At 39.5% G+C, this 27708-nt stretch overlaps 2 protein-coding genes across 4 annotated transcripts in view; one reads left to right on the forward strand and one right to left on the reverse strand.

The window, feature by feature from the left end:
* LOC115633443 (autophagy-related protein 2 homolog B) overlaps positions 1-27708 on the reverse strand; it is a 617768-nt gene that overhangs the window by 270098 nt on the left and 319962 nt on the right. The gene's annotated exons all lie outside the window — the stretch shown is intronic.
* On the forward strand, positions 14129-14815 carry LOC115633444. Its single transcript, XM_030530900.1, has 2 exons — positions 14129-14566; positions 14620-14815. Exons 1-2 carry the CDS (start codon positions 14288-14290, stop codon positions 14782-14784), a joined length of 444 nt encoding a protein of 147 aa, XP_030386760.1. The 5' UTR covers positions 14129-14287; the 3' UTR covers positions 14785-14815.

The following is a 27708-nucleotide window of genomic DNA, read 5'->3' on the forward strand; positions in this document are numbered from 1 at the left end:
ATTTCGTGTGTGCATAATCTACCCATATGTTTTCACCTTATAAGTTACCAGTAGAAAGGCATTTAAGGTATTTAAATGAACATTTTCTGTTCCTGACAAAACATTGTTTAGTAGTCCGTTACATTTTTGTTCTTGCCAAACTATTTCGTTAAACGAACATGACCACTATAACTAATATTTTTAAAGCTCGTTTTCCCCCCTTTGGAGCTAGAATTTTCCAAAAGCCTTTCTTAGTGTGCTCCCACACTATGATACTTGATACTATGAAAGAATACTTAAGAATACAAACTGTTTTATATATAGAGATAACGCAACGTTTTAAGATAGACTATGTGCAAAAAAGGGGAATAATTATAAGAGTATATCCTAATTTTAAATTCACATTTGAGTCTTTTCGTGCCATATTGAGTCAATACGGTCACGCACAAACTCGGAATATGAAACACGGCACTCGTGTCAATGCCGTGCAGCGATGAGCCACGATCAAAAAGCACTGACAATTATGCTAGAGTAAAACTTTCGATAGTTGAAGCCACCGATACCATCAAAATATCGAAGTTTGAATGCAATAAGCAGAATATTTAAATAATAAAATCTAATTATTTATTGAGATCAATAAGAACAAATCATATACATACATACATCTGCCCGCAATGCGGAGCAGAATATGCGTAGCTCCGTTATTCGGTTTCTGCTTTACTATCGCTTACGCAGTCGTTGCCTAGCGACGGTAACTGTAAACTTTTGGTCAAAACGAAAGAAGAAGAGCGAGCCAATGACTTGCAGTTGTTGTTGTTTTTAGAGCATTATTTTTTTTACAATCAAACAACTGTGTTCGATTGCCCAATGTACTACTTGTATATACATTAATACGAATGTACATGCATGCTATATTTATACACAGGCATACATACATACATACATATGTATGTTTCTCTTTACTTTTTCAATCGTACGTAGAGAACCGCACACATAGACACGAACTGTTGCTTGTTGTGTGTGTGCGAGTGTGTGTATGTGATGTCCCCAACTATTTGATGTTTAAAATGTTATATAATTTTCAATTAATTAACATTTCTTGCTCTGTCAGTGCAAGACGAATGTGCATACATACATATGTAGATACAAATGTACATACATAGATGTGCGCATATGTATAGACATTCACACATTAGTGTCTCACATTTTGCTTTGGCTATTTCAATCGTTTGCACTCAACTACACGAACAGCTGCTTGCATGTGTGTGTGTGTGTGTATGTATACTTAGTTGTGCCCAACTGTTTGATATTTTGTATTGTTTGTTCTACCTGCTTTTGTAAAATGCATACATATTTTGAAAATCCTTGAATGCAAAGTTGTAGATTTAGTTACGTAGATTACATTACCCAAATTTAAAATCGATCGGACTAAATTTATAACACAAACTTTTCATTTGAAATAGTGAATAAATATTAAAACCCCAATAATTCAAGCTCCAACAGAAATTTCGAAAATCTTAGTATGCAATTTTGTTTGTATTGTTTTATAGATTATAAAAATCAAATTTAAAGTTGATCGGTGCAGAAGTGCAGAATTTTTAAACAAACTTTGGAGCTCGTTTTCCCCCTTTGGAGCTCGAATTTTCCAAAATCCCTTCTTAGTGCGCATCTACACCATGATAGGATACTTGAGCCCAGATTTCATCCTAGCTTTTACCGTGTGGGCTGTGGGCTGTTGACGCGGTTTCCTTTTGTGCCCCAACATTTTTTTACAGGAAAACTCCCATAATTTAGGGCCCAAAAAAATACCAAAAAACCAAGTATACAGTTTTTCTTGGAATTGTTCTGAGAGTATACAAAGTAAGTTTGAAGTTAATCAGATGAAAACTGTAGATTTTTCATACAAACGTTGGAGCCTGTTTTCCCCCCTTTGGAGCTCGAGTTTTCTAAAATCCCTTCTTAGTGGGCACCTAGACTATGAAAGGATACTTGAGTCCAAATTTCAGCTTCCTAGCCTTTACCGTTTGGGCTGTGCGTTGATCACCAATCAGTCAGTCAGTCAGTCAGGACAAACTGTTTTATATATATAGTATAGATATGATATTCTTCTTTCGACGCTCTCTAAAGTTTTTTAAAGAGTTCATTTTCCAAATAGCAAATATAGTACAATAAGTACTATGTATGGTTATACGTACATACATACATGTGTACATATCTTCGTTACTCACCGGGCGGACTGCCAGTCCTGACTTAACTGTGTGCTTCCTCAGCATGTTGTACGCACGGTCGAGTTATCCCAGAAAAGTCCGACGCGGGACATTTGATTTTGATTTATAAATCTGGACGTAATACATACATAAACAAGTATGTATTAAATTTTTTAATTCAACACTAATTTTTGGCTTCAATTCCAAATATGATTGTTCTGAATGTAAAAGGTGTGTTTCTGCTTTTGTAAATCGCATGAATACACTCACAAAATAGGCTTAACGGTAAATGACTCTTCGATTTGTTCAGAATACATTTGTAGCGTTGTTAGCTAACACTAAAACGGTAAGTCGCTGTAAATATGCGATCAGCTGAGATGCTAGAGATGGGCATGTGTTTAATGCTTTCACGTGGCGATGACCGACGCGGTTTATTTCCAAAAATCAACTAACTCTACGTACAGAAAAGTTCTTAAAATGAAAGCTAGCCCTGTGACCCATATTTGCTGGTATTACACTTTCTTCAAGTGCAAGTGGAGGGTGAGTGCCCTGTAGTCGCTGACGCGCGACTATGCTACTGTGCGCGTGCACGAGCCGTACGCTTAGATTGATGATCATGCCCAAAATCGTTCTTATTCTGCGTGATCGAGCGGTCATTGACTTATGACCGGCCGGATGTGTTAACTCCTCCCTCGCTAAGTTGAAGGCCGTCCTCGGTTTTCCTCAGACTCTCGATAACAATCTGCAGGAAAGATTGGCGGCTAGCCCTTCTCCGTTTCTGGTACAGCTTCAAAAGAAGGACTCCAATAGCTATGATGAAAAGAATGGATGCGCTGAACATCGCCGGTCTTGTTGTCAGCTTATCCTCTATGTCCCCAATGTACCGCAGATTTTCAATGTTTAACCCTTGCAGATATGGCAGGATCAAAATTTCTTGGTGACCAGTGATATTCAGAAACTATAAAAGCTAGAATAGCCAAAGTTGGCATCCAGTTTCTCCTAGGTCCGAGAAAGGACGAGTTTATTTTATTTTTTGGAATTTTCCCCCCCTTCCCCCCTCTTCCATCGCTACAGAATAGCGTCAATAACGTCCACATTTCAAATGCTACCTGAACCAAACTTTGCACACATAATTTATATGTAATTATCTACTGTTGTTTAAATTGTTGTTTTATTCAATTCGGTCAATTCTAAGAAAAGTTATTAGCGAAACAAATTCTCTACAGTACAACCCCCCCAAACTGCAGCAACAAGTTCGCTCTTCTTCTTCCTATTTTTGGGCGCATATAATTCAGTGACGGAAGTTTACCTGGGTACAGGGTATTGCACTGTCGGGCTTGCTCGACTGTAGCGTTCTCTCTTGTTTTGTACTACAAGTATTGTCAATTTTTATTTCGGCAGTTCCCTCATTTATTATGATGATACCGTCGTCCAAAACCTCTAGAGTTTTAAGATGACTGGGACGAGTGCTGTAGTGTGCGGTGCCACCGGAGTGGAGTTGTTGCGCACATGTCGCGGAGGATAGCTCCTTGCAAAATGTTGACGTGAGAGTAGCGGTGCAATTTCCGATTGGCAGGACTTTATTGCCACAGTCTGCGACATTATTATCTTCAGCAAAATGTAGTATTGTACCATTGTGTTGTACAGGAAACAGGGTGATCTTTTTACAGACTAAGCTAGGATCAGGATATTTAATTATAAAGTGCAGAAAATTATTATCTAATACAACATTGACATATGCTACTTCCATTAAATCTGTTATTGTAATAATGCTAATAGTGCTAATTTAACATTTTCTCTGAATCTTTAGAATCAGGAATAGCGGGGTTAATAATTTGAATCTTAGCAAGTGTAACAGACAGCATTAATGTCTCAAGTTCCGAAATTAAAATTCTATCCCTTGCGAGTAATGTTTCGTAGAGGTGGCCAGTTTCGATTTGTTTTTTCTTCGTATCCCTGACAATCAGATTTACAGTTTCAGTTAATTTACTTATTTTTTCTTGTACTCGAGTGTTAATAACTACCTGTCTGTTTATCGATTCAACTAAACTTTGTTGATTGTACTTTATTTTCTCGAAATCGTCGAAATCGGGGGTCCCAGCAACTATCTTCAGAGCTGTTCCCAGAATATTTATACTTCTTGTATGTCTATGATGAATGTTAACAGTTTCTAAAAATGTTTTTATATGACCTATGTCAGATTCTAGTATTTGTTTCATATGGGACTGGAGAAAATGTTTCATGAGAAGTTGTGTTTCCTCGGCTATTTCTGTCTGAGATACTTAAAATTCTTCCAGATGATTGCGTTTCCGTCTAGTAGTGGGATATAATCAGAATTCGAGTAGTCGGTTAGCTTGGCAGTTGTTATTGTAACAAAAAGCAGCATAGGCAGAAACCTAAATAGAATAAATGAAAAATAATAATAAATGAAATGAAAGCTCATCGTATATTGTCCTTATGGACCTCCCTTCCACTTATCAGAACCGTTGTTTCCAAGTCGGCTTCTATTGTAACTTCCTCGTACAGGGGTGTTAGTTTGTTTCCTAGCCTTATATTTATTTTCATAAGTACTTTGTCACCTACTTGAAAAGTTCTGTTTCGTCTTATCTCGTTGTGTCTTTGAAGCTGCGTTTCTTGGGCTTTATTAATTTTGTCTCTTGTTTATGGTGGAGTGTACTGTCTTATTGTATTCTATTGTTGACTGAAGTATCAACTCAACTGTGTCGTTCATGTGTTTTTCTAATTTCAGGTACCTAGCAATTTCTGCAAGAGTACTATGAAATCTCTCTACCTGTCCATTTGAAGTACTATGAAGTGGTGGGGAATTTATGATCTGAACATCGAATTTGTTTTCTAAAAGTGATTTGATACTTCCTGAATTTAAAGAGGGCTCGGGCTCATTGTCGCAATATATGATTCTCGTATGAGGATAAAAATTCATAAGCTGTAAAATTGATGGCTCTATGTCTATTATAGTTCTAGAAGCTATAGGTTGAACAATTCCGAATTTTGAAAATGTATCCACACAAGTTAAGAAGTATTTTTTATCCGTGGAAAAAATGTCAATATGAAGAATCTCACCTACTTGAGAAGGGATGGGTGTTTCACCAATAACCTGTTTTTGTGGGTGTCGGTCGTATTTGGCTCTATTACAGACTTTACAGTTTGCTACTATTTCGTTAATAAGACGGGTCATTTTCGGAAAAAAATAGTCTCGAAGTATTTGTTTGCTATTTTCCTGCGCTTCTCTATGGGCTCTGTTATGTTCTGCGACTATTATTTCCTTTTGTTCATTTTTATTAAGAACGTCGATGACCATTCTTTTGGAATGCCAAAACGTTGTTGTAGGAAATGCTTCCACCAATTTATCTTGAATAAAAGCCAGGATTGGTAAGTCGCACGCAATCGCGTTGACTACGTCTTTTTTGACCGAGTCATACACCTTTTCAAGTAAATGTTCCCTGTCAGAAACGTGTATTGTCTTGTCTTTTGGCCGAACATAATTAAAGTGCGCGTTGATGAAACCACGCATTCTTCTATAATTATCTGGTTTCGGAAACAATTTACTGGTTTATCAGTGGATTCAATAGTATATGTTAGCGTTAGTTCGCTGTATGGTGGCCAAATCGGATGGTGGCCAACGGATGAAGCATCCGTGAAAGTCGGGGTAAAGTAGCATAACGTCCTCAGACACGAGAATATTTTTCAATTTCTCAAAAGTTAGACGTTGTTTCTCGTTAAGGCTTACAGGATTTTTTTTTTTATTGTCCTGCGCTGACTTTGCCGTTGTCACCCTTCAGTATTTCTGTCAATGGCTTAGCAATAGATGCAAAGTCTTTTATAAAGCATCTATAATAGCTTGCTAGACCCAAAAATGATCTAACATGGAACAATGTGGTTGGCTTCTCAAATCTGCTGATTGCCTCTACTTTACTGGGGTTCGTTGTGATACCGCCTCTAGAGACCACGAATCCAAGATACTCTACTTTTTCCTTAAAAAAGTATGACTTTTCTCGCAAAACCCTCATATTTGCATAATAGAGTTTATTCAATACCCATGCAATATGTTTTACGTGGTCTTCCATGCTTTTCGAAAAAATGATAACATCATCCACATAAACATAGCATGACTTCCCAATTTGTTCCCGAAGGACATCATCAATCGCTCTCTGAAAAATACTGGGGGCGTTTTTCAAGCCAAAAGGAAGTCTGCAGGATTCATACTTCCCGTTCCCTACAGAGAAGGCAGTTTTTTCCCTATCCTTTTCCGCAAGTAGTATTTGGTGAAATCCCGATTTTAGGTCGTGTTGTAAAATACCTGGCTTTCCCTAGATTTGAGAGGATTGCTACAATATTGGGTATAGGGTATCTATCATCTGTAGTCTTTGAATTAAGTTTTCTAAAATCTATAACAAGACGCTTTTTCCTGTTTCCCTGTTCGTCTGTCCCCTTTTTATCAACTACCCACACCGGATTATTATAGGGTGCTCTAGATGGCCTAATTATTTTGTCTTTCAACAAGCTGTTGATTTCGCTATTTACAAAATCGGAATGTACTGAGGAACTTCTATGCCCTCTATTTCTGTAAAATTGACGTCTGTGCCTTTCAGAAATTGAATAATTTCAAATCCGGATTCGGTTTTCAAAATTTTATTTTTAAAATCCATCGTGGCATTTACTCTATTTAATAGGTCAAGTCCTATTATTCCATCAAATGTTGTCGGATTGGGGACTAAAAAAAATGTAGCTGTGGCGTTGAAAAGGTGCATGAAACACTTTTCCTGAACAGAAGTGACCATGAAGTGACTTAACGAAAAAAGGTTTATCTACTGCAATTACGTTTTTTATATAGTTCTTTGAGGCACCCGTGTCAATAAGTAATTAATGGTTTTACCTGCTATCGTTCGTTCTACGAACGGATGTTGGCCTCTTCCGATTCTGCTATATATAGTATAATTGGTACCCCTGTTCTTCCTGAACAGGTTCACCTTCTTCATGCGAAAGGTGATTTACCCTTTGTAGCTTCGGACCTGTATACCTAGCAGTCCCACTATTTGGTCTTTTTGTGTCCTGATTTTGGTATGATAAGTAAGGGGGAATGTTTTGGTTCCTTTGTTGAATTGATTGTCTAAACCGGGAGAAACTGTCAATTTCCATCGGCTGGGGTGGCTCCTGTTTTGAGAAATAGCTATTACTCTGTGCTTTTTGCTTATTAAAATATGGACTTTTACCCTGTGGCGGGCTGTTATAATCCATAACTAGACTTTTTAGCTGTCGTTCGCTTCTGTGAGCTTTCTCCTCGAGGCTTTTTGCATAGTTATTTGCAAATTGGAAACGCTCATGATTTGACTCAACTTCCTGGGCTAAGGCCAGGGCTGATGGCAGGTCTTTGGGACGTGCCGAAAAAAGGATGTCGCTTAAGGATTTTTTGGTGCCTGAAATAAATACTCTCAAGGCATCTGTTCTATATTTTTCGTTAAGGGAAGCAGCCAAGGTCCCATCGTACGACATTATTGTCTTATTTATGAGGAGCGTAAGCTTCCGCTCATCTCCTCATATTATTGTGTTATTGTCAATTTTCGCTGACGCAGAGTCGACAACTCGTGCTCAATTAAGTAAATAGGGCGTTTATCTGCATACGTAAAGTCAAGTCTGTTTATGATTGCTTTAAAGTTTAATGGTGTATCGTAGGAAGACAGCACCATATCGGCAGGGCCCTTTATCTTATTTCTGATTATACCTAGCGTCTGGTAATGTTTCGAACTACCTGCGTAGTTTTCGAAAATTTTATTAGCCGTATGGGCGGCTTTGCGCCATGAAACGTATGTTTCATGTTTACCCTCACAGTCGGTTACAGATTTAACAATATCCAATGTCTCACTACATTGGATGCCTGGTATTATATCGGCGTCCCTAAATATCTCTACCTCGGGTACGGTTACGGTTACGCTAGAAAATTTAGTTTCAATTTCTTTCTATTTCTTCTAAAAAATTTGAGCCTGATTTGCGAATGCAGTGTTTACTGCCATCTCGACTAGCATTTTTAGATCGGACTCGGTGAAAAACATTTTCGTAGTTATGTTTTGCTCGGACCACCAATTCTCGCCTTTTTTTCCCCTGCAGAGGCCTATCTTATAAACACCCGCATAAAATTTATTTTATGTTTTTATAGCCTGTACCCAAAGGGTGAAAGGCTATACTAGTTTTGTGCGCATGTATGTAACACACAGAAGGAGGCGTGGCAGACCCCACAAAGTATATATATTCTTGATCAGGATGAGAAGACGACCAAACTTGGTATCCAGGTTCTCCTAAGTCCGAGAAAGGACAAATTTGTGTTTTTTTTCTGATGCACCCCTCCACTTCCCCGCAATTCGTGTTTTTTCTTATAACTTCCGTAATTCTCGGAATTTTGAAATCAATTGGTAGGTACATCCACTAATGTACTAGTAGTACTAGTACTAATGTGTCCGTGTGCCAATTTTCATCATGATGGGTCAATTCTGAAGAAAGTTATAGCCATAAGTAAAATCGCTGCTCATGCGCTGCCTGCAGCTCTGTCGGCAGCGCTTGTTGCTGCTGCTTTGGTTCAACTTTGTGCTGCATACATACACGCATATAAACACGCATAGGTACGTGATGTAAATGTATGCTGTTAAAACTGAACATAAACATGTATTCTAATTTAATTTAATTAATTAATTTTAATTAATTCATTCATTCATTTTTTTTAATAATTTAATTTTAAAAACAAGTAAAAAAGCTAAAGTCGGGTGTCCCGACTTTGAAATACTCTGTACATATGTTTACAATAATTATAGAAAATAAAAAAAAATGTAGGAAAATAAAATAAAAAATTGATATATTTTACCTCTTTTGGTATTCGAACTCACGTAAAGGGTGTATAATTGCACATTTACATAGCAATTGCGTCTGTGTGAGTGTATGTATGCCTATGCGCATTTATTCGTGTCTGTGTAAACATATGTGCAGTCAAGCAAAGCACCAGCATCAACAACAGCCGCGGGCAGCGCTTGAGCAGCGCTTGAGCAGGGCTGCAGCAGCAAATTTATTTACGGCTATAACTTCTTGTTAAATCGGTCTATCATAGTGAAACTTGGCATACGGACACATAATAACTAACTGGGGGTATTTGCATTTTTAGTTCGAAATTCCAAGAATTACGGGAGTTACAGAAAATCGCAATTGTGGGGGAGAGGGGGGAGGGAGGGAAATTCCAAAATATACATTTTCTGCGTATTCACACAAGGCATCTTGGACTAAAATTTGGTGTTCCTAGGTCTTATAGTCTCCGAGATATAGGCGATTATACGAATGGAAAATCGGGAAAATCCCCATAGGGGGGAAGTGGGGGGGAAAATCAAAAAAATAAAACAAACTCGTATAGCGTACACACATAAGGCATCTTTGTGCAAAATTTGGTGTCTCTATCTCTTATAGTCTCTCAGATCCAGGTGTTCATACGGACGGACAGACAGGGCTAGATCGACTCGTCTCGTCATGCTGATCAAGAATATATACACTTTGTGGGGTCTGCCACGCCTCCTTCTGCCTGTTACATTTTTCTGCTCGCGCAAACCTAATATACTCTTGTACATTTCATGTACAGAAAATTTTTTTTTTAAATTTTCCTTTTTGTGGAGAGTACAGGCTATTTTAGTAGCGTTCTATCTTGTTTATGTTCAAAATATGTTAAATAGGCACTCTACTTACATGTGTTGTACTAATTGTCTTCTTATAAAAAAGTGACCATCTGTCAATGTAGTCTTCCTTCGTTGGATCTTCTTTTTTAGTTTTTGTTGTTTGCCGGCTTGGCAATTTTTGTGGGTTTTAATGGGGTTTAATTAATTGCGGATCGTGGTTTCCGTTTTGTTGGGCGGCATTTAAGCAAGTTCGTTGTTAAGCGAATTGATGGGGAGCGCGGTGGAACACTATTTCGGAAGCTTTACACTGATTCGCTGTTGAGCGAATTTATAAGATGCGCGGTGTCGCACAAATGAGTACACTTTTTAATTAATGCTTTCACGTGGCGATGACCGACGCGGTTTATTTCCAAAAATCAACTAACTCTACGTACAGAAAAGTTCTTAAAATGAAAGCTAGCCCTGTGACCCATATTTGCTGGTATTACACTTTCTTCAAGTGCAAGTGGAGGGTGAGTGCCCTGTAGTCGCTGACGCGCGACTATGCTACTGTGCGCGTGCACGAGCCGTACGCTTAGATTAATGACCATGCCCAAAATCGTTCTTATTCTGCATGATCGAGCGGTCACTGACTTATGACCGGCCGGATGTGTTAACTTATACATACAAGGTGCAATTCGAATGTTCCAGGACTTTTTGAAGTAAGCGCCCCCTGGTGGCGCTATCTATATGTCGACTGGTGCGTTAGAATCTGCTATCTTTATCGATTGTCCAGTGAGAATTTCATGACATTTCATCGATTGGAAGTGAAGTTATTGCGTTTTAAGTGTCAGTATGTTTGTGTAATCGGTCGGAAAATGAGCTTCGAAAAAAAGAGACAACATTAAATTTTGTTTTAAAATTGGTAAAACTTTCACCGAAATTGATGAAACAAGTTTATAGCGATGATTGCCTATCCCGTAGCAGAGTGCACGAGTGGTTTCAACGTTTTCAAAGTGGCCGTGAGGACATAAATGACGATCAACATGTGGGCCAATCAAAATTCGTGATCACCAAAAATGCCATAAAAACTGCGTGAATTCATCAAAAATCAGCCGAAATCATCATTGAAATTGATGGAAATGGAATTAAACATCTCCAAAACATCGATTTATCGCATTTTGACCAAACATTTGGGCTTACGAAAGGTGTGTGCACGGTTTGTTCCGCACAAATTGACTGACGACCAAAAATTGCTCAGACGATCGACGCTTGTGACCGATTATTTGACCAAAAAACACATTTTAACCATTAACCACTGGCCGTATTCACATGATATGGTACCGTGCAACTTCTACCTTTTCGGAAAAATGCATTTGCCCATGAAAGGAAAGCGTTATGCAGACGTAGAGGCCATTCAAAAGACTTGCACCGGCATACTGGCGGCCATACCGGCCAACGAGCTAAAACACTCGTTCGACATGCTTTTGGATCGTGCAAAAAGTTGTATTGAAGCAGGAGACTATTTTGAATAAAATAAATTGATTTTGCCGAAAAAACCATTTGTTGTTTTTTTTTTTAAAGTCCTGTGTGCTTTGGAACACACCTTGTATATATAATTACGTAGTTTTTTCACTACTTGTGTCTATAGTCTATTTTTCAGTACTTGAGTATATTGAATGCTTCTGCTGAGGTTGATGGATACAATCTGAGTAATGCAATTGGATTTGGATCTTGTGTTTCTATAGTTGTCTTAGATTTAACCTTGAAATATATGTAAACAATACAAGTTAATACAGTTATACAGACTGTGATATTGTTATTTGATATTAATTATACTCTGTACATGAAATGAACAAGGGTATATTAGGTTTGGGCGAGCTGAAAAATGTAACAGGCAGAAGGAGGAGTGGCAGACCCCACAAAGTATATATACTTGTATTCTTCATCAACATTACAAGACGAGTCGATCTAGCCCTGTCTTTCAGTCCGCCTGGCTGTCTTACAGCCTGTCCGTATGAACACCTGGATCGCAGAGACTTTAAGAGCCTTTCACAAATTTTCACAAAGATGCCTCATGTGTGTACGCTGTGCAAGTTTGTTTTATTTTATTATCTCGGAGACTATAAGACCTAGGAACACCAAATTTTAGTCCATGATGCCTTATATAAATACGCAGAAAATGTGTATTTTGGAATTTTCCTCCCTCCCCCTCTCCCACGCAAATCGCGATTTTTTCTAGCTCCGGTAATTCTTGGAATTTCGAACAAATTTTGCAAAGTTTGTGATTATGTGTCCGTATGCTAAGTTTCTTTATGATAGACCGATTTAACAGGAAGTTATATATATTTGTTGCCCAAGCACTGCCCGCAGCTGCTGTTGATGCTGGTGCTTTGGCTGACTGCAAACATGCTCACACAGACACGAATACCGTGAGAGGTAAAATCGATCAACATTTTTTTAATTCTCTTCATTTTTTTAATTCTATAATTATTCTAAACATATGTACAGAGTGTTTCAAAGTCGGGTGTATTGAACTTTCCGGAATTTTTTTTTATGCTGGTATAAGCATAAGTGCTTCATGACCCTTAATTGCGAGAATTTGGGAAATTTAAAAGGCTAGCGAGCGTGTAAGCGGATTTTTGAAAACTGGAAAAAGAGCAATATCGGTCGGTGATTCAATTCTTATTTTTAGAAGGGAAATCGCGCAGCGAAATCAAAGGGATGTGTACAGTGGCTCTTCTCCTTCGATGGCGACCGTCAAAAACTGGTTTAACAAATTCCAGCATGGTCGCACGTCGGTTTTTGATGAGCCACGGCCAGCTCCCCCCGGATGATAACGTGAAAAAAGTCCACAATCTAGTATTGATAGACCACAGATTAAAGGTGCCCAACATAGTGTGCACGGGTCATATCCTGCATGAAATATTGGCATGAGGAAGCTACCGGCCGCATTTATTCACTCCGGGCAACAAGTGCAAAATGAGACCAACTCAGATCAGTGTTTGACCCCGTTTAAGCATAATTCTGCGTCGTTTTGTGACCATCGATGAAGAATGGATCCACTGGTACACACCTGCTAGGACGCGAATGAGTATATGACATCTCATCAACGCGACGCAAACAGACATTCAATAAAATAGCTTGGCAACACATATCATACATATAAGTACACATAAACCTGTACACCCATATTGTTATAGCATAGATAATATTGGCACCATAGTCTGCACGCGCACACGAATTACAGGTGCATTGACACTGGCCAGCCAACATGAGCAATAATAAGCAAAAATAAGACGCATATTATTTTGCTACCTCAGCATAACACCAACAATCAGGTCATAGTTTATGGGCCAAATTGGGCTGACACCAGCATACTTAAGCTCAAAATTTATGCTTGGGCATCATTATTGTGAAACCGCCAACACATAGAAATAGTAAATGTAAATAGTCATAAGCTAGTTTTTGGCATGGCTATATAAGCCATGATTTGTAAGATTAAAATCAGTATGCAAATTATCAACGAACGGCCTGTTACTTTGGGTCAGGAACCGCTGATCTTTATCACGCTGACTACCACGTTGACTACATGCTCCCAAGGATTGCCATCCGGTATCCTTGGTCGCTGCAAACGTCCTGCGTCGTTTCACTTAAGCGCAACCAGACCAACCGGTGCTACTCGCACCTACTGGACCACGAGGGTCATTTGAAACAGCAGGGCCATAAGTGCCTTTAATTAAACGGACCACGAGTGTGCACCCAAACATCAAGCCGGACCACTAGGATCCCGCCTTGATCAACAGAAGGACAACAAGCGTCCTTGAGCTTAACTCGTCAGGACCACAATCGTCCTGCCGATTCGCACTACCGCACGTGTGCGAATAAAGAACACCAAAGACCAAGAATGAGTCCAAACTGTAGATTTTACCCGGCGAACGTGCATCAGAGAAGGCAAAGCCATTCCCCGTACAATTCCCCCCAGAATTGAAATATCTATTAAAACAAATGGAGAACTAAAGTCAGGTTTCTCGACACTGAAATATTCTCTACATTTACAAGGTGCAATTCAAAGGAAACAGGACTTTTTGAATCTAGCGCCCCCTGGTGGCGCTATCTATATGTCGACTGGTGCGTTAGAATCTGCTATCTTTACCGATTGTCCAGTGAATTTTATGACATTTCATCGATTGGAAGTGAAGTTATTGCGTTTTAAGTGTCAGTATGTGTGTAATAGCACTGATTGGGCCTTATCAGTGCGGCTTTATGCCTGGTAAATCCACCACTGACCAGATATTCACGCTACGCCAAATCCTGGAGAAAACTCATGAGTTTCAAATCGATACCCACCATCTTTTCGTCGATTATAAAGCAGCATTCGATAGCCCGAGGAGGGAACGTGTATATGCCGCACTGTCTGAGTTCGGTATCCCTGCAAAGCTAGTGCGACTTTGCAGAATGACGTTGAGCAACACTCGTAGCTCCGTCAAGGTAGGAAAGGACCTCTCCGAACCCTTTGATACCGTTCGAGGTTTCAGGCAAGGCGATGCCCTCTCGTGCTATCTCTTCAACTTCCTGCTGGAGAGTGTGGTGCGCAAAGCTGGTGTACACCGAGGCGGAACGATCTTTTTTAAAAGCGTTCAGCTTCTTGCGTACGCTGATGATATAGACATTATCAGCCGTACCAGGAGAGGCGTCACCGGAGCATTTGCGGCTATTGAGAAGGAAGCTGCAAAAGTGGGTTTGGTGATAAATGAGAGCAAAACTAAGTATATGTTTTCCTCTAGCAGGGACACGCGGCAACCAGACTCCCAGATCGCGGTGGAAAACTATACTTTCGAAATGGTGAAAGATTTTATGTATCTTGGCACCACCGTCACAGCAACCAACGATGTCAGCCTAGAAATCAAATGGAGATTAACTCTAGCCAATCGATGCTACTTCAGCCTCAGTAGGCAATTGAGTAGCAGAGACCTTTCCCGAAAAACCAAGCTAACGCTCTACAAGACGCTCATCCTCCCCGTGCTGCTTTATGGTGCAGAAGCATGGGTGATATCGCAGACTGATGCAGCAGCTCTTGCAGTGTTTGAGAGAAAGATGCTTCGGAAGATCTTCGGTCCCATACGCGTTGGCGACGACTACCGCATACGATGGAACAGCGAACTGTACGAGCTCTACGCTGACATTGACATAGTCAAGCGAATAAACATCCAGCGGCTAAGCTGGCTAGGTCATGTCGTGCGTATGGAAGAAGACGCTCCAGCGAAAAAAGTTCTCGATGCGGATGTTGGGGGGAGACGACGACGGGGGAGGCCTTGCCTACGTTGGAAGGACCAGGTAGAGAACGCACTTACTACCTGCGGAGTGACCAACTGGAAGCGACGCGCGCGAAGCAGAGGCGCGTGGAGAGCTGTGTTACGTCAGGTCATAGCCCGATAACGGGTTTGAAGACCAGTCAAGAAGAAGAATGTTTGTGTAATCGGTCGGAAAATGAGCTTCGAAAAAAAGAGACAACATTAAATTTTGTTTTAAAATTGGTAAAACTTTCACCGAAATTGATGAAACAAGTTTATAGCGATGATTGCCTATCCCGTAGCAGAGTGCACGAGTGGTTTCAACGTTTTCAAAGTGGCCGTGAGGACATAAATGACGATCAACATGTGGGCCAATCAAAATTCGTGATCACCAAAAATGCCATAAAAACTGCGTGAATTCATCAAAAATCAGCCGAAATCATCATTGAAATTGATGGAAATGGAATTAAACATCTCCAAAACATCGATTTATCGCATTTTGACCGAACATTTGGGCTTACGAAAGGTGTGTGCACGGTTTGTTCCGCACAAATTGACTGACGACCAAAAATTGCTCAGACGATCGACGCTTGTGACCGATTATTTGACCAAAAAACACATTTTAACCATTAACCACTGGCCGTATTCACATGATATGGTACCGTGCAACTTCTACCTTTTCGGAAAAATGCATTTGCCCATGAAAGGAAAGCGTTATGCAGACGTTGATGCCATCCAATAGGCGGCGACCGCCATCCTCAACGCTATACCGACAAATGACCTAAAAAAGTCGTTCGATCACCTTCTTGAACGTGCAAAACGTTGTATTCAGGCGGAAGGAGACTATTTTGAAGGCGACCAATAAATTTTTCAAAAAAAAAAAATATAGTTTTTTTTAATAAAAGTCCTGGAACTTTTGAATTGCACCTTGTATACATGGTATTCGAAATCACGTAAGGCGTGTGTAACTGCACACTATCATGTGTGTCTCGTGTGCCTGTGCTAAGCAGTAACAACAACAATAGCCGCGGGCAATGCTTGCTCATACATACATGTATGGCTATAACTTCCTGTGAAATCGGAATATCATAATGAAATTTGCTATACGGACTTATAATCACTAACTAGAGGTACTTGCAAAATTGGTAATTCCTAAAATTACGGTATTTACGATTTGCTGGGGAGAGGGGGGCGGTAGGGAAATTCCAAAATACACATTTTCTCCGTATTCATTCAAGGCATCGTGAACTAAAATTTGGTGTACCTAGATCATACAGTCTCCGAGATATATGTGATTATACGAACGGCGTTTCGGAAAATCCTCCATATAGTGAAAGTGGGAGGAAAATCAAGAAAATAAAACAATCTTTGCACAGCGTTCACATAAAGGCATCTTTGTGCAAAATTTAGTATCCTAGCTCTTATAGTCTCTGAGAACCAGGTGTTCATACGGACAGGCAGACAGACATAGAGTGACTTGTCTTGTCATGCTGATCAAGAACATATATTGTGGGGTCTCCACGCCTCATTCTGCATGTTACAATTTTCAACTTACTAATACGAAATTAGTAAATACTGTGTGGAAGCTTAAAAAAAAAGTAACAAACTAAAAATCAATATGGAAAACGATGCTGAATTGATAAAGCAACAAGAGAGTATCGGGGAAGTTTTGATTAAAATGCAGCGGCAAAGTGGGATGGATCCGGTCAACCGGAACCGCAAGTTAGAAGAGCTGAGGATTCAGTTTGAGGCAAATCAAATCGGACTTCAAAATCCTTCAGCAACACTATTAAAATCGCCATATTTTAAAGAAAATTTTGGAGAAAAGGTAAGTGAACTTTTTTCGGCTACTTACTCATTATTTAGGCAAATGAATAAGTCGCTAAGTCCCACTTGGAGACTTCACTGTATGCCAAAAGCAACAGTAATAACAAGGGATCATATGACACATGCACCAGTAGCTGCATTGACAAACTATACATATTAACCCGATTGAAGTGCCTGACCAAAGTTAAAGAAAGTAAAAGCACCAACAACAACCCCGCAATGACCAACTGATTTCTATCCAACATATAGAGCTCAATTGTTATCACAAATAACATATTCTATTGTAACGACGCCCTGGTGACCGTCTCAGGGTGTCGTCACTAGAGAAGGACAGCGAGGTGTAGTTTTTAGGAAAAGGAAAGATGTATATAGGCGGAAGGTGAAAGATGGAGTTTTAGTTTTTGTACAGTCACGAAGGCGAGCAGTCGCACTGCCCACGAAGTATTGAAATAAAAGTATTATGGCTAAGTTTCCCCTAACCCCTCTTCCCCGCCGATTCTGCCAGGTGCCACTGGAGGCGGCATACCTCTAAATAAAACCAATAGTACAACAAATTGAAGACCAAGCCAACAGCTTTGCTTTATTTTGGGGCCTGAAACCGAATAATTTTGCAGCGACTCTGGCCGGCGAGCATACCCGGGCCAGAGCTACGTTACAATATTCACACTACACCAACATACCAATCACAAAATTAGGTTGAAATTGCCTAAATACCCAACAGGTTATAACAATAAACAACATTCTGTTCAGAGCTCCAAGTAGAGCTTCACGTACTGGTATTCGTCTTTACAGGGTGATCCTGCCAGCCTGCCTAAATTGGCATCTGATACGATCCTGCCAGCCTGCTATCTAATACGAGCCTGGCATAAATGGGTACAAAAGAATATTGTCACCCATGCCTTTAATCGGCAGAAGGGATAGCCAAAATGAAGGAGGTGCGCTACTGGAGACGCTAACAATCCACAGGCTGGGTCAAGGCCACTCGGCATAGAGGAATGCAAGAGCAGGAGACAATTGAACACAAAAAGAAGGATGATCCGCGTTCCAACCACCACCATCCTGGCCAAAAGAACAATCATCGGAAGACTGGAGAGTCCAGCAAATAAAAAATGTATAAACCAATAACAGTGCATTCAGTTAGTCGAAGTAGTGATTATACAGACTCGATAGACAAAGTCTACAACATTATGTTATACCTTTTATTAGTTTCTGTCATTACTTTGGTGTTGCGATTATATAACGCACACAGTCTCTCTCTGAGACTTACGATAAGTAGTCAAATCTTAAGCTAATATAGTTATTTAATTAATTACAATTAAATATTTAAATTACGGCCCTAACTGTTATTGCTGGGTGAGGAGGTCTCTTCGCTGGAGTCGTGTATGGCTAGTCTGCTAAGTTAAATTCTGCGCATGTCTATTTGGATGACCCCGAAGCTTAAGCTGGTACTTTGCTTTCACCTTGATTTCATCTTTAACAGATCCCACATTTAAATCTTTCCGGATATTTTCGTCCGTATATACCTGGGTGATGGTTCTCAGTATCTTCGATTGAGATCTCTCGATTAACTCTAAATTACTAATGGAAGCGTTTCCCCATAGTTCAGAGCCAAATTGGTGTATTTGTATAAGAGTACTTTGTACTCCAGTTTTAGTGATGAACGGACGTTAATATGCCAATGTAGATTAATAGTTTTTAGTTTCAGTTGATCTCTCTTCGCTTCGATGTGTTTGCATCAAGTAAGCCGTCTATCCAAATGGACACCAAGGTAAGTTACATCGTTTTTTTGTGGAATATTGTTGTTGTTTAGCAACAATAGAGAAAAAGTTTGTTTATTTAGGGTAAAGGTGACATGTTTGCACTTTTGCTCGTTTACATGTATGCGCCAGTCTGCTAGCCATTCTTCTATGGCCACGAAGTGAGATGATAAGAGTTCTGTATCCCTTGTTGGGCACCTTGGGCGCTCCCTTGGGGTACACCAGCTTCAATTGGATGGCATTCGGAGAGGAAATCTTTGCATCTAACTGCGAAACTTCTTTGCTGTAGGTATGACTCCAATATTTTATGGATGTTATGTGGAAGTAATATTTTGAGTTTATGAATTAAGCCATCCAGCAGAACGCGGTCGAAGGCTCGAGCGACATCCAGAAAAACAGCGGAGCAATACTCTCGTTTTTCAAATGCATTTCGTATCTCAAATGGTTATTCGGTTGACTTGTTCAATGGTTCAATATTTTTCACGAAAACCAAGTTGGTCATTTGGGATTGCACGGTTAGTGTGTAGGTATTGTTTGATGCGATTCAGGAGTAGTTTTGATATGATGATGGCTGAAACTTGAATCATTGTGATGACAGATTTTCTCCATTGTTGAGGATAACAGCCCCATTTCATCATGCTGTTGAAAATAATAGTGAGAAAATATACTGCACAGCTCGGCAATTCAATGATATTTTGGGGGAAGTTAAATCGTGTTCCGGCGTTTTTTTTTTGCTTTGAAACTTGGCCCTTAATGGCACTTGTAACTTCTCCTGCTTGGAATACGATAGGCGTGGTAGCTTCAAGATAGTTGGTTAGTGGGAGCACAAAGCTATTTCTTGCTGGATGAGGTTTAAAGACTTGTTCCTAATGGGCGGCAAATAGATTTGCCTTCTCTTCGTTGCTGCAGGCCAACTTTCCTCTTTGTGTATGTAATGGTGGACATACGCCTGATTGAGCTTTCCACAATGGGAATTGTTTGCTGTTTGGGGAGTTTTGCTCCATATAGTCCATTTGAGCTCTGTGTTTCTCATCTTCTAGGGCTTTGCGTAGTAGATGGTTGGCTATTTTTAACCGCTCCTTTGAGTCAGGTGATCTGTGCGCTTGCCACTCCCGCTGAAGCCTGGGAGTACCTGTGAATACGACTGCTTTTGTAAAGTTTATAAGCTGTGATATTTGGAGTGGTACGTTTTTCTGCCAGTGACATTACAGACACTAATGCTTCAACTGAGATATCTATCTCATCTTTACAGTTAATGTTTGGGCAGCCATCAATGTAGGAACTTCCTCGTACGTACTTCCTCTATTTAAGCCAATCTGTTTTTCTAATGTGGGCGCTCCGAGTACTGTGGGTGGTCATAAAGATAAAGAAGGATTGGCGAGTGATCCGATGTTAGATCTGTTAAGTCCTCCACACAAATCTGAGCCTGTGGCACTCTTCTTGTAACAGCAAAATCAATCAAGTCTGGTTGTTTCTTTGGATCTGTGGGCCAATATGTAGGCCAGTCCGTAGAAATAAAGTCAAGCTTTCTTCGTGGTGTAATTATAGCGTTATATAATTGTCTTTCTTTCGGGTTGATTAGTAGGGATCCCCAATGTGTGTGTTTGGCATTAGGAGTAGAAATGTACAAATTCTGTCGCCTTGTATTGCGATATGTTGTGGCCTGTAGATAGGTTGTAGCAAATGAGGCTAACGGATATGACAAGTTTTGTCGGATGACTGGATTTCAAGCTGTTGGTAACCTGCCAACTATAGAGGTTGCCTGGATACAAAAATCGCATAGGCCAACAAAAAACAAAACATATGAAAAAAAAAATATTCCACGATAACCAAAGTTTAAAATGGCAACTTGGTTGGAATTAGAATCTGTCATAGAATCCTATAAGAGAGAGGTAGACAGAATAATTAAATGCGTTAAAAGCACAATTACTAAGAAAACATTGCACAAACACCTTACTAAAATGTTTATACCCTCTACCCAAAGGGTAAAAGGGTATATTAGTTTTGTGCGCGTGTATGTAACACACAGAAGGAGGCGTGGCAGACCCCACAAAGTATATATTCTTGATCAGGATGACAAGCCGAGTCGATATAGCCATGTCCGTCTTTCTGTCTGTATGAACGCAAGGATCTCAGAAAGTATAAGAGCTAGAATAACCAAACTTGGTATCCAGATTCTCCTAAGCCCGAGAAAGGACGAGTTTGTTCATTTCTTCTGATGCACCCACCCACTACCCCCTGTTCTCTCTATAACTCCCGTAATTAGTTAGTTATTATCCGTATACCAAGTTTCATCATGATAGGTCAATTATGAAGAAAATTATAGCCATAAATAAAATCGCATGGTCTGCCTGCAGCTCTGCCAGCAGCTCTGCCCGTAGCTGTTATTGCTGCTTTGGTTCAACTTTGTGCTGCACACACACGCATATAAACACGCAGAGACACGATTCTGATGTAAATTTATTATATGCATGTGTTGAATATTTTCTATTTAATTTAATTAAATTAATTAACTTTTTATACCCTGTACCCGTAGGGTAAAAAGGGTATATTAGGTTTGTGCAAAGTATGTAACATGCAGATGGAAGCATCTCCGAGTAAGTATATACAACGGTGGACAAAAGTATTTTGACACATTCCAAAATTTAAAACCGCTTATTTCAGCAAACATAGAATAGTAACGGTATCCATTCAATTTTTAAGAGAGAGAAGATATTAAAAGCTTTAAGAGAATAAAAGATCGAACTGATAATGTAACACATTTCTTTTCTATGATTATCTGCGTAGTAGATTGTGATTTTTTGGCTGGACAAAAATGTTTTGACATTGCTTTACGTGCTCTAATTTTTGAAGTGATTTTTCTTATTTTTATACCCTGTACCCAAAGGGTACAAGGGTATATTAGTTTTGTGCGAGTGTACATGTAACACACAGAAGGAGGCGAGGCAGACCCAGCATGACAAGCCGAGTCGATATAGCCATGTCCGTCTGTCTGTCCATCTGTCTGTCTGTATGAACGCAAGGATCTCAGAAAGTATAAGAGCTAGAATAACCAAACTTGGTATACAGATTCTCCTGAGACCGAGAAAGGACGAGTTTGTTCATTTTTGCCCGATGCACCCCCAGGAAAGGAAGGAAAAGATTTATTGCACGTTGCCAAAGAATATTTGCCAAGAAATGAGGCCCATGTGCGAATGGGGATTACATGGTGGAGGATTGGTAATGTTCTTGGGGTACATGTGCTTCAATGGCTTGGGCGATTTGATAATAATTGATAGAACAATGAACGTGACTGAATGAAAATGACGTGTCCTGAGGGAAGACGCATTCATTTTCGGTGACTAGCTCATTGGACAATTTTTTATACTGCTGCAGGACAAATATTGACGTGTCCTGAATGAAGACGCATTCATTTTCGGTGAGCAGCTCATTGGACAATTATTTATACTGCTGCAGGACAACGCTCAATGCCACAAGGCCCATATGAAAACTGCAATTTTTAGGGAATGTCGAAGTCAATACACCGATCTCAATATAATAGAGAATTTGTGGGCTTATATAAAAAGAAAACGAAGTTCAAACTTATCAAGTACGAGCAATGAGACGACTGCTGACGTTCAAGGACTTAGCACAATATTTATACTCTGTACATGAAATGTACAAGAGTATATTAGGTTTGCGGGAGCTGAAAAATGTAACAGGCAGAAGGAGGCGTGGCAGACCCCACAAAGTATATATATTCTTGATCAGCATGACGAGACGAGTCGATCTAGCCCTGTCTGTCTGTCTGTCCGTCTGTCCGTCCGTATGAACACCTGGATCTCAGAGACTATAAGAGATAGAGACACCAAATTTTGCACAAAGATGCGTTATGTGTGTATTCTATACGAGTTTGTTTTATTTTTTTGATTTTCCCCCCCACTTCCCCCCTATGGGGGTTTTCCCGATTTTCCATTCGTATAATCGCCTATATCTCGGAGACTATAAGACCTAGGAACACCAAATTTTAGTCCCAGATGCCTTATGTGAATACGCAGAAAATGTATATTTTGGAATTCCCCTCCCTCCCCCCTCTACCCCGCAAATCGTAACTCCCGTAATTCTTGGAATTTCGAACTAAAATTTTGGAAATACCCCCAGTTGGTTATTATGTGTCCGTATGCCAAATTTCATTATGATAGACCGATTTAACAAGAAGTTATAGCCATAAATATATTTGCTGATGCAGCGCTGCTGCAGCGCTGCTCAAGCGCTGCCCGCGGCTGTTGTTGATGTTGCTGTTTGGTTGACTGCGAAAATGCTTACACAGACACGAATAGATGCGCATAGGCATACATACACTCACACAGACGCAATTGCTATGTAAATGTGCAATTATACACCCTTTACGTGAGTTCGAATACCGAGAGAGGTAAAATCGATCAAATTTTTTTTTTATTTTCTTAATTTTTTTATTTTCTATAATTATTGTAAACATATGTACAGAGTATTTCAAAGTCGGGACACCCGACTTTAGCTTTTTTACTTGTTTATTAGTAACATTAACAAATTTCGTAAAATCAATTCCTGTATGCTTACAAAAGGTCATTGATATGAAAGGAGGGTTTAATTTTTAATAATATTTTCGTTATTTTTTACCAATATTCACTTATTCACTAATTTAGTTAACCAACATTGAAATGTCAAAATATTTTTGTCCACAAACAGTTATAAAAGATTGACTTTAGTTTCGAAACTGTAATATGAACAAGTAAAAAAGCTAAAGTCGGGTGTCCCGACTTTGAAATACTCAGTACATATGTTTACGATAATTATAGAAAAAAAAAAATAAGAAAATTTAAAAAAATTGGATCGATTTTACCTTTCTCGGTATTCGAATTCAAGTAAAGGGTATATAATTGCACATATACAAAGCAATTGCGTCTATGTGAGTGTATGTATGTTTATGCGCGTCTATTTGTGTCTGTGTAAGCATTTTCGCAGTCAACTAAACAGCAACATCAACAACAGCCGCGGGCAGCGCTTGGGCAGCGCTTGAGCAGCGCTGCAGCAGCAAATATATTTATGGCTATAACTTCTTGTTAAATCGGTCTATCATAGTGAAACTTGGCATACAGACACATAATAACTAACTGGGAGTATTTACTAAATTTTAGTTCGAAATTCCAAGAATTACGGGAGTTAGAGAAAATCGCATTTGCATGGGAGAGGGGGGAGGGAGGGAAATTCCAAAATATACATTTTCTGCGTATTCACACAGGGCATCTTGGACTAACATTTGGTGTTCCTAGGTCTTATAGTCTCCGAGATATAGGCGATTATACGAATGGAAAATCGGGAAAACCCCCATAGGGGGGAAGTGGGTGGTAAGTGGGGGGGGGGGGGGGGAAATCAAAAAAATAAAACAAACTCGTATAGAATACACACAGAAGGCTTCTTTGTGCAAAATTTGGGGTCTCTATCTCTTATAGTCTCTGAGGTCCAGGTGTTCATACGGACGAACAGACGGACAGACAGACAGGGCTAGATCGACTCGTCTCGTCATGCTGATCAAGAATATATATACTTTGTGGGGTCTGCCACGCCTCCTTCTGCCTGTTACATTTTTCAGCTCCCGCAAACCTAATATACTTCTGTACATTTCATGTACAGAGTATAAAAATTTCAATACCATAGCAGAGCGTGGGTATCAGATAAGTTTTAGCGATTAATAGTCTGATATCTATGGGCAAGAATTGCTGAGTCAACGAAAGTTGTCTTATGGCTTACATAAGTTTTTCCTGCAGCCTTGGAAACGTGATCGCTCCAGGACAAAGAACTGTTGAAGGTGATACCAAGATTTAGAATATGATCCACGTATTCAATTTGTGCGTTATTGAGTGATAACTTAGGCAAATTTTCCGTACTCAGTAACTTTTTATATATTATAATGCATTTCGATTTACCAGGATTTAGTGACAAGCCATTGCACTTAGCCCATTTACTAACATTTGACAGTTCATCATTACATAAATTCACACACTCATTTATACTACGTAACGGACAACTAACATCATGGGAGATCATTAACATACTTGTATAACGAGAAGAGGAGTGGACCAAGGATTGAACCTTGGGGTACTCCACGTTTTACAAGTAAAAATGTTGATATAGCACTGTCGGTTGTCACAGCTTGGCTTCGTCCATGTAAATAGGACGATATTAATTTTACAGCACTGCTTGTAAAATTAAAGAATTTGTGTAACTTGGTACATAAGATATTATCATCTACCGTGTCAAAAGCTTTGCTAAAGTCTAGAAGCATCAAAAAGGTAACATTACTATCGTCAAGTTGCTCTCTAATATTTTCTGTAACGTCTAGTATGGCAGTAGTACAACTTCTAAATTTGCGAAAACCAGATTGTTTATTGCACAGTAATAAATGTTGTGCTAGGTATTTATTGATTTGATTAGCCATAATATTTTCGAAAACCTTGGATAGAAATGGCAGAATTGATATTGGTCTGTATTCATCCTTACCCTTGTGAACGGGAATTACTTTGGCTAATTTCCAAGTATAGGGAAAACACGAAGTCGTAAGCGCAGTGTTACATATGTGCGTTATGTAATTAATTATTTTGGGCAGAACTAATTTAAGAAATTTTGGATGCATATTATCCATACCAATGGCGTTCGACTTAATTCTAAGAACAGAGCTCAGGACATCACAGGGAGTTACACACATAAAATTAAAGATATTATTACAGACAGTATTTACTACGGCGTCAATGTAAGGGTTAATCAAGATATCCGGTACAGTCGATTGCAGTAATTTTCTGTTCAGGTCATTGACATCAGCTGTAATTTTTGGCGAAACTTTTCGTTTTCCTATACCAAACTTTTTGAGCTCACCCCATCTCTGCTTAGCTGATATTGCGTTTTTGAATTTGACAGAGTAATAGTGACACTTTTCCCTAAAAATCATTTTATTTACTGACCGTCTTAAAATTTTAAATTGCTGGTAATGTTCTGGAGTTTTGTATCGCTTCCACCTAGAGTACGCAGTATCGCGTTCCCTAATTATACAAGGTGCAATTCAAAAGTTCCAGGACTTTTATTAAAAAACGAAAACTATTTTTATAGCCTGTACCCAAAGGGTGAAAGGCTATACTAGTTTTGTGCGCATGTATGTAACACACAGAAGGAGGCGTGGCAGACCCCACAAAGTATATATATTTTTGATCAGGATGACAAGACGAGTCGATATAGCCATGTCCGTCTGTTTGTCTGTCCGTCTATCTGTATGAGCGCAAGGATCTCAGTAAGTACAAGAGCTAGGATAACCAAAATTGGTATCAAGGTTCCTATAAGCCCTAGGCAGAACGAGTTTGTTTATTTTTTCTGATACACCCCCTCACTCCAAGCAATTCGTATTTTTTCTTATAACTTCCGTAATTCTCGGAATTTTGAAATCAATTTTGGTAGGTACATCCAGTTAGTACTAATGTGTCCGTGTGCCATTTCATCATGATAGGTCAATTCTGAAGAAAGTTATAGCCATAAGTAAAATCGCTGCTCATGCGCTGCTCATGCGCTGCCTGCAGCTCTGTCGGCAGCGCTGCCCGCAGCTGTTGTTGTTGTTGCTGCTTTGGTTCAACTTTGTGCTGCATACATACACGCATATAAACACGCATAGGTACGTGATGTAAATGTATGCTGTTAAAACTGAACATAAACATGTATTCTAATTTAATTTAATTAATAAATTAATTCATTCATTTTTTTTAATAATTTAATTTTTTTTTTAAATTTTCTTTTTATACTCTGTACATGAAATGTACAGAAGTATATTAGGTTTGCGGGAGCTGAAAAATGTAACAGGCAGAAGGAGGCGTGGCAGACCCCACAAAGTATATATATTCTTGATCAGCATGACGAGACGAGTCGATCTAGCCCTGTCTGTCTGTCTGTCCGTCTGTCCGTCTGTCAGTCTGTCCGTCTGTCCGTCCGTATGAACACCTGGATCTCAGAGACTATAAGAGATAGAGACACCAAATTTTGCACAAAGATGCGTTATGTGTGTATTCTATACGAGTTTGTTTTATTTTTTTGATTTTCCCCCCCATTTCCCCCCTATGGGGGTTTTCCCGATTTTCCATTCGTATAATCGCCTATATCTCGGAGACTATAAGACCTAGGAACACCAAATTTTAGTCCCAGATGCCTTATGTGAATACGCAGAAAATGTATATTTTGGAATTTCCCTCCCTCCCCCCTCTACCCCGCAAATCGTAACTCCCGTAATTCTTGGAATTTCGAACTAAAATTTTGGAAATACCCCCAGTTGGTTATTATGTGTCCGTATGCCAAGTTCCACTATGATAGACCGATTTACCAAGAAGTTATAGCCATAAATATATTTGCTGCTGCAGCGCTGCTCAAGCGCTGCCCGCGGCTGTTGTTGATGTTGCTGTTTGGTTGACTGCGAAAACGCTTACACAGACACGAATAGATGCGCATAGGCATACATACACTCACACAGACGCAATTGCTATGTAAATGTGCAATTATAAACCCTTTACGTGAGTTCGAATACCGAGAGAGGTAAAATCGATCAAATTTTTTTTTATTTTCTTAATTTTTTTTATTTTCTATAATTATTGTAAACATATGTACAGAGTATTTCAAAGTCGGGACACCCGACTTTAGCTTTTTTACTTGTTTTTTAATTTTTCTTTTTTGTGGAGAGTACAGGCTATTTTACTGTCGGGCTTGCTCGACTGTAGCGTTCTATCTTGTTTTTATACTCTGTACATGAAATGTACAAGAGTATATTAGGTTTGCGGGAGCTGAAAAATGTAACAGGCAGAAGGAGGCGTGGCAGACCCCACAAAGTATATATATTCTTGATCAGCGTGACAAGACGAGTCGATCTAGCCCTGTCTGTCTGTCTGTCCGTCTGTCCGTCCGTATGAACACCTGGATCTCAGAGACTATAAGAGATAGAGACACCAAATTTTGC

Source organism: Scaptodrosophila lebanonensis, unplaced genomic scaffold, assembly GCF_003285725.1.
Source record: "Scaptodrosophila lebanonensis strain 11010-0011.00,11010-0021.00 unplaced genomic scaffold, SlebRS2 tig00001419-arrow-arrow-pilon, whole genome shotgun sequence".
Lineage (NCBI taxonomy): Eukaryota > Metazoa > Arthropoda > Insecta > Diptera > Drosophilidae > Scaptodrosophila > Scaptodrosophila lebanonensis.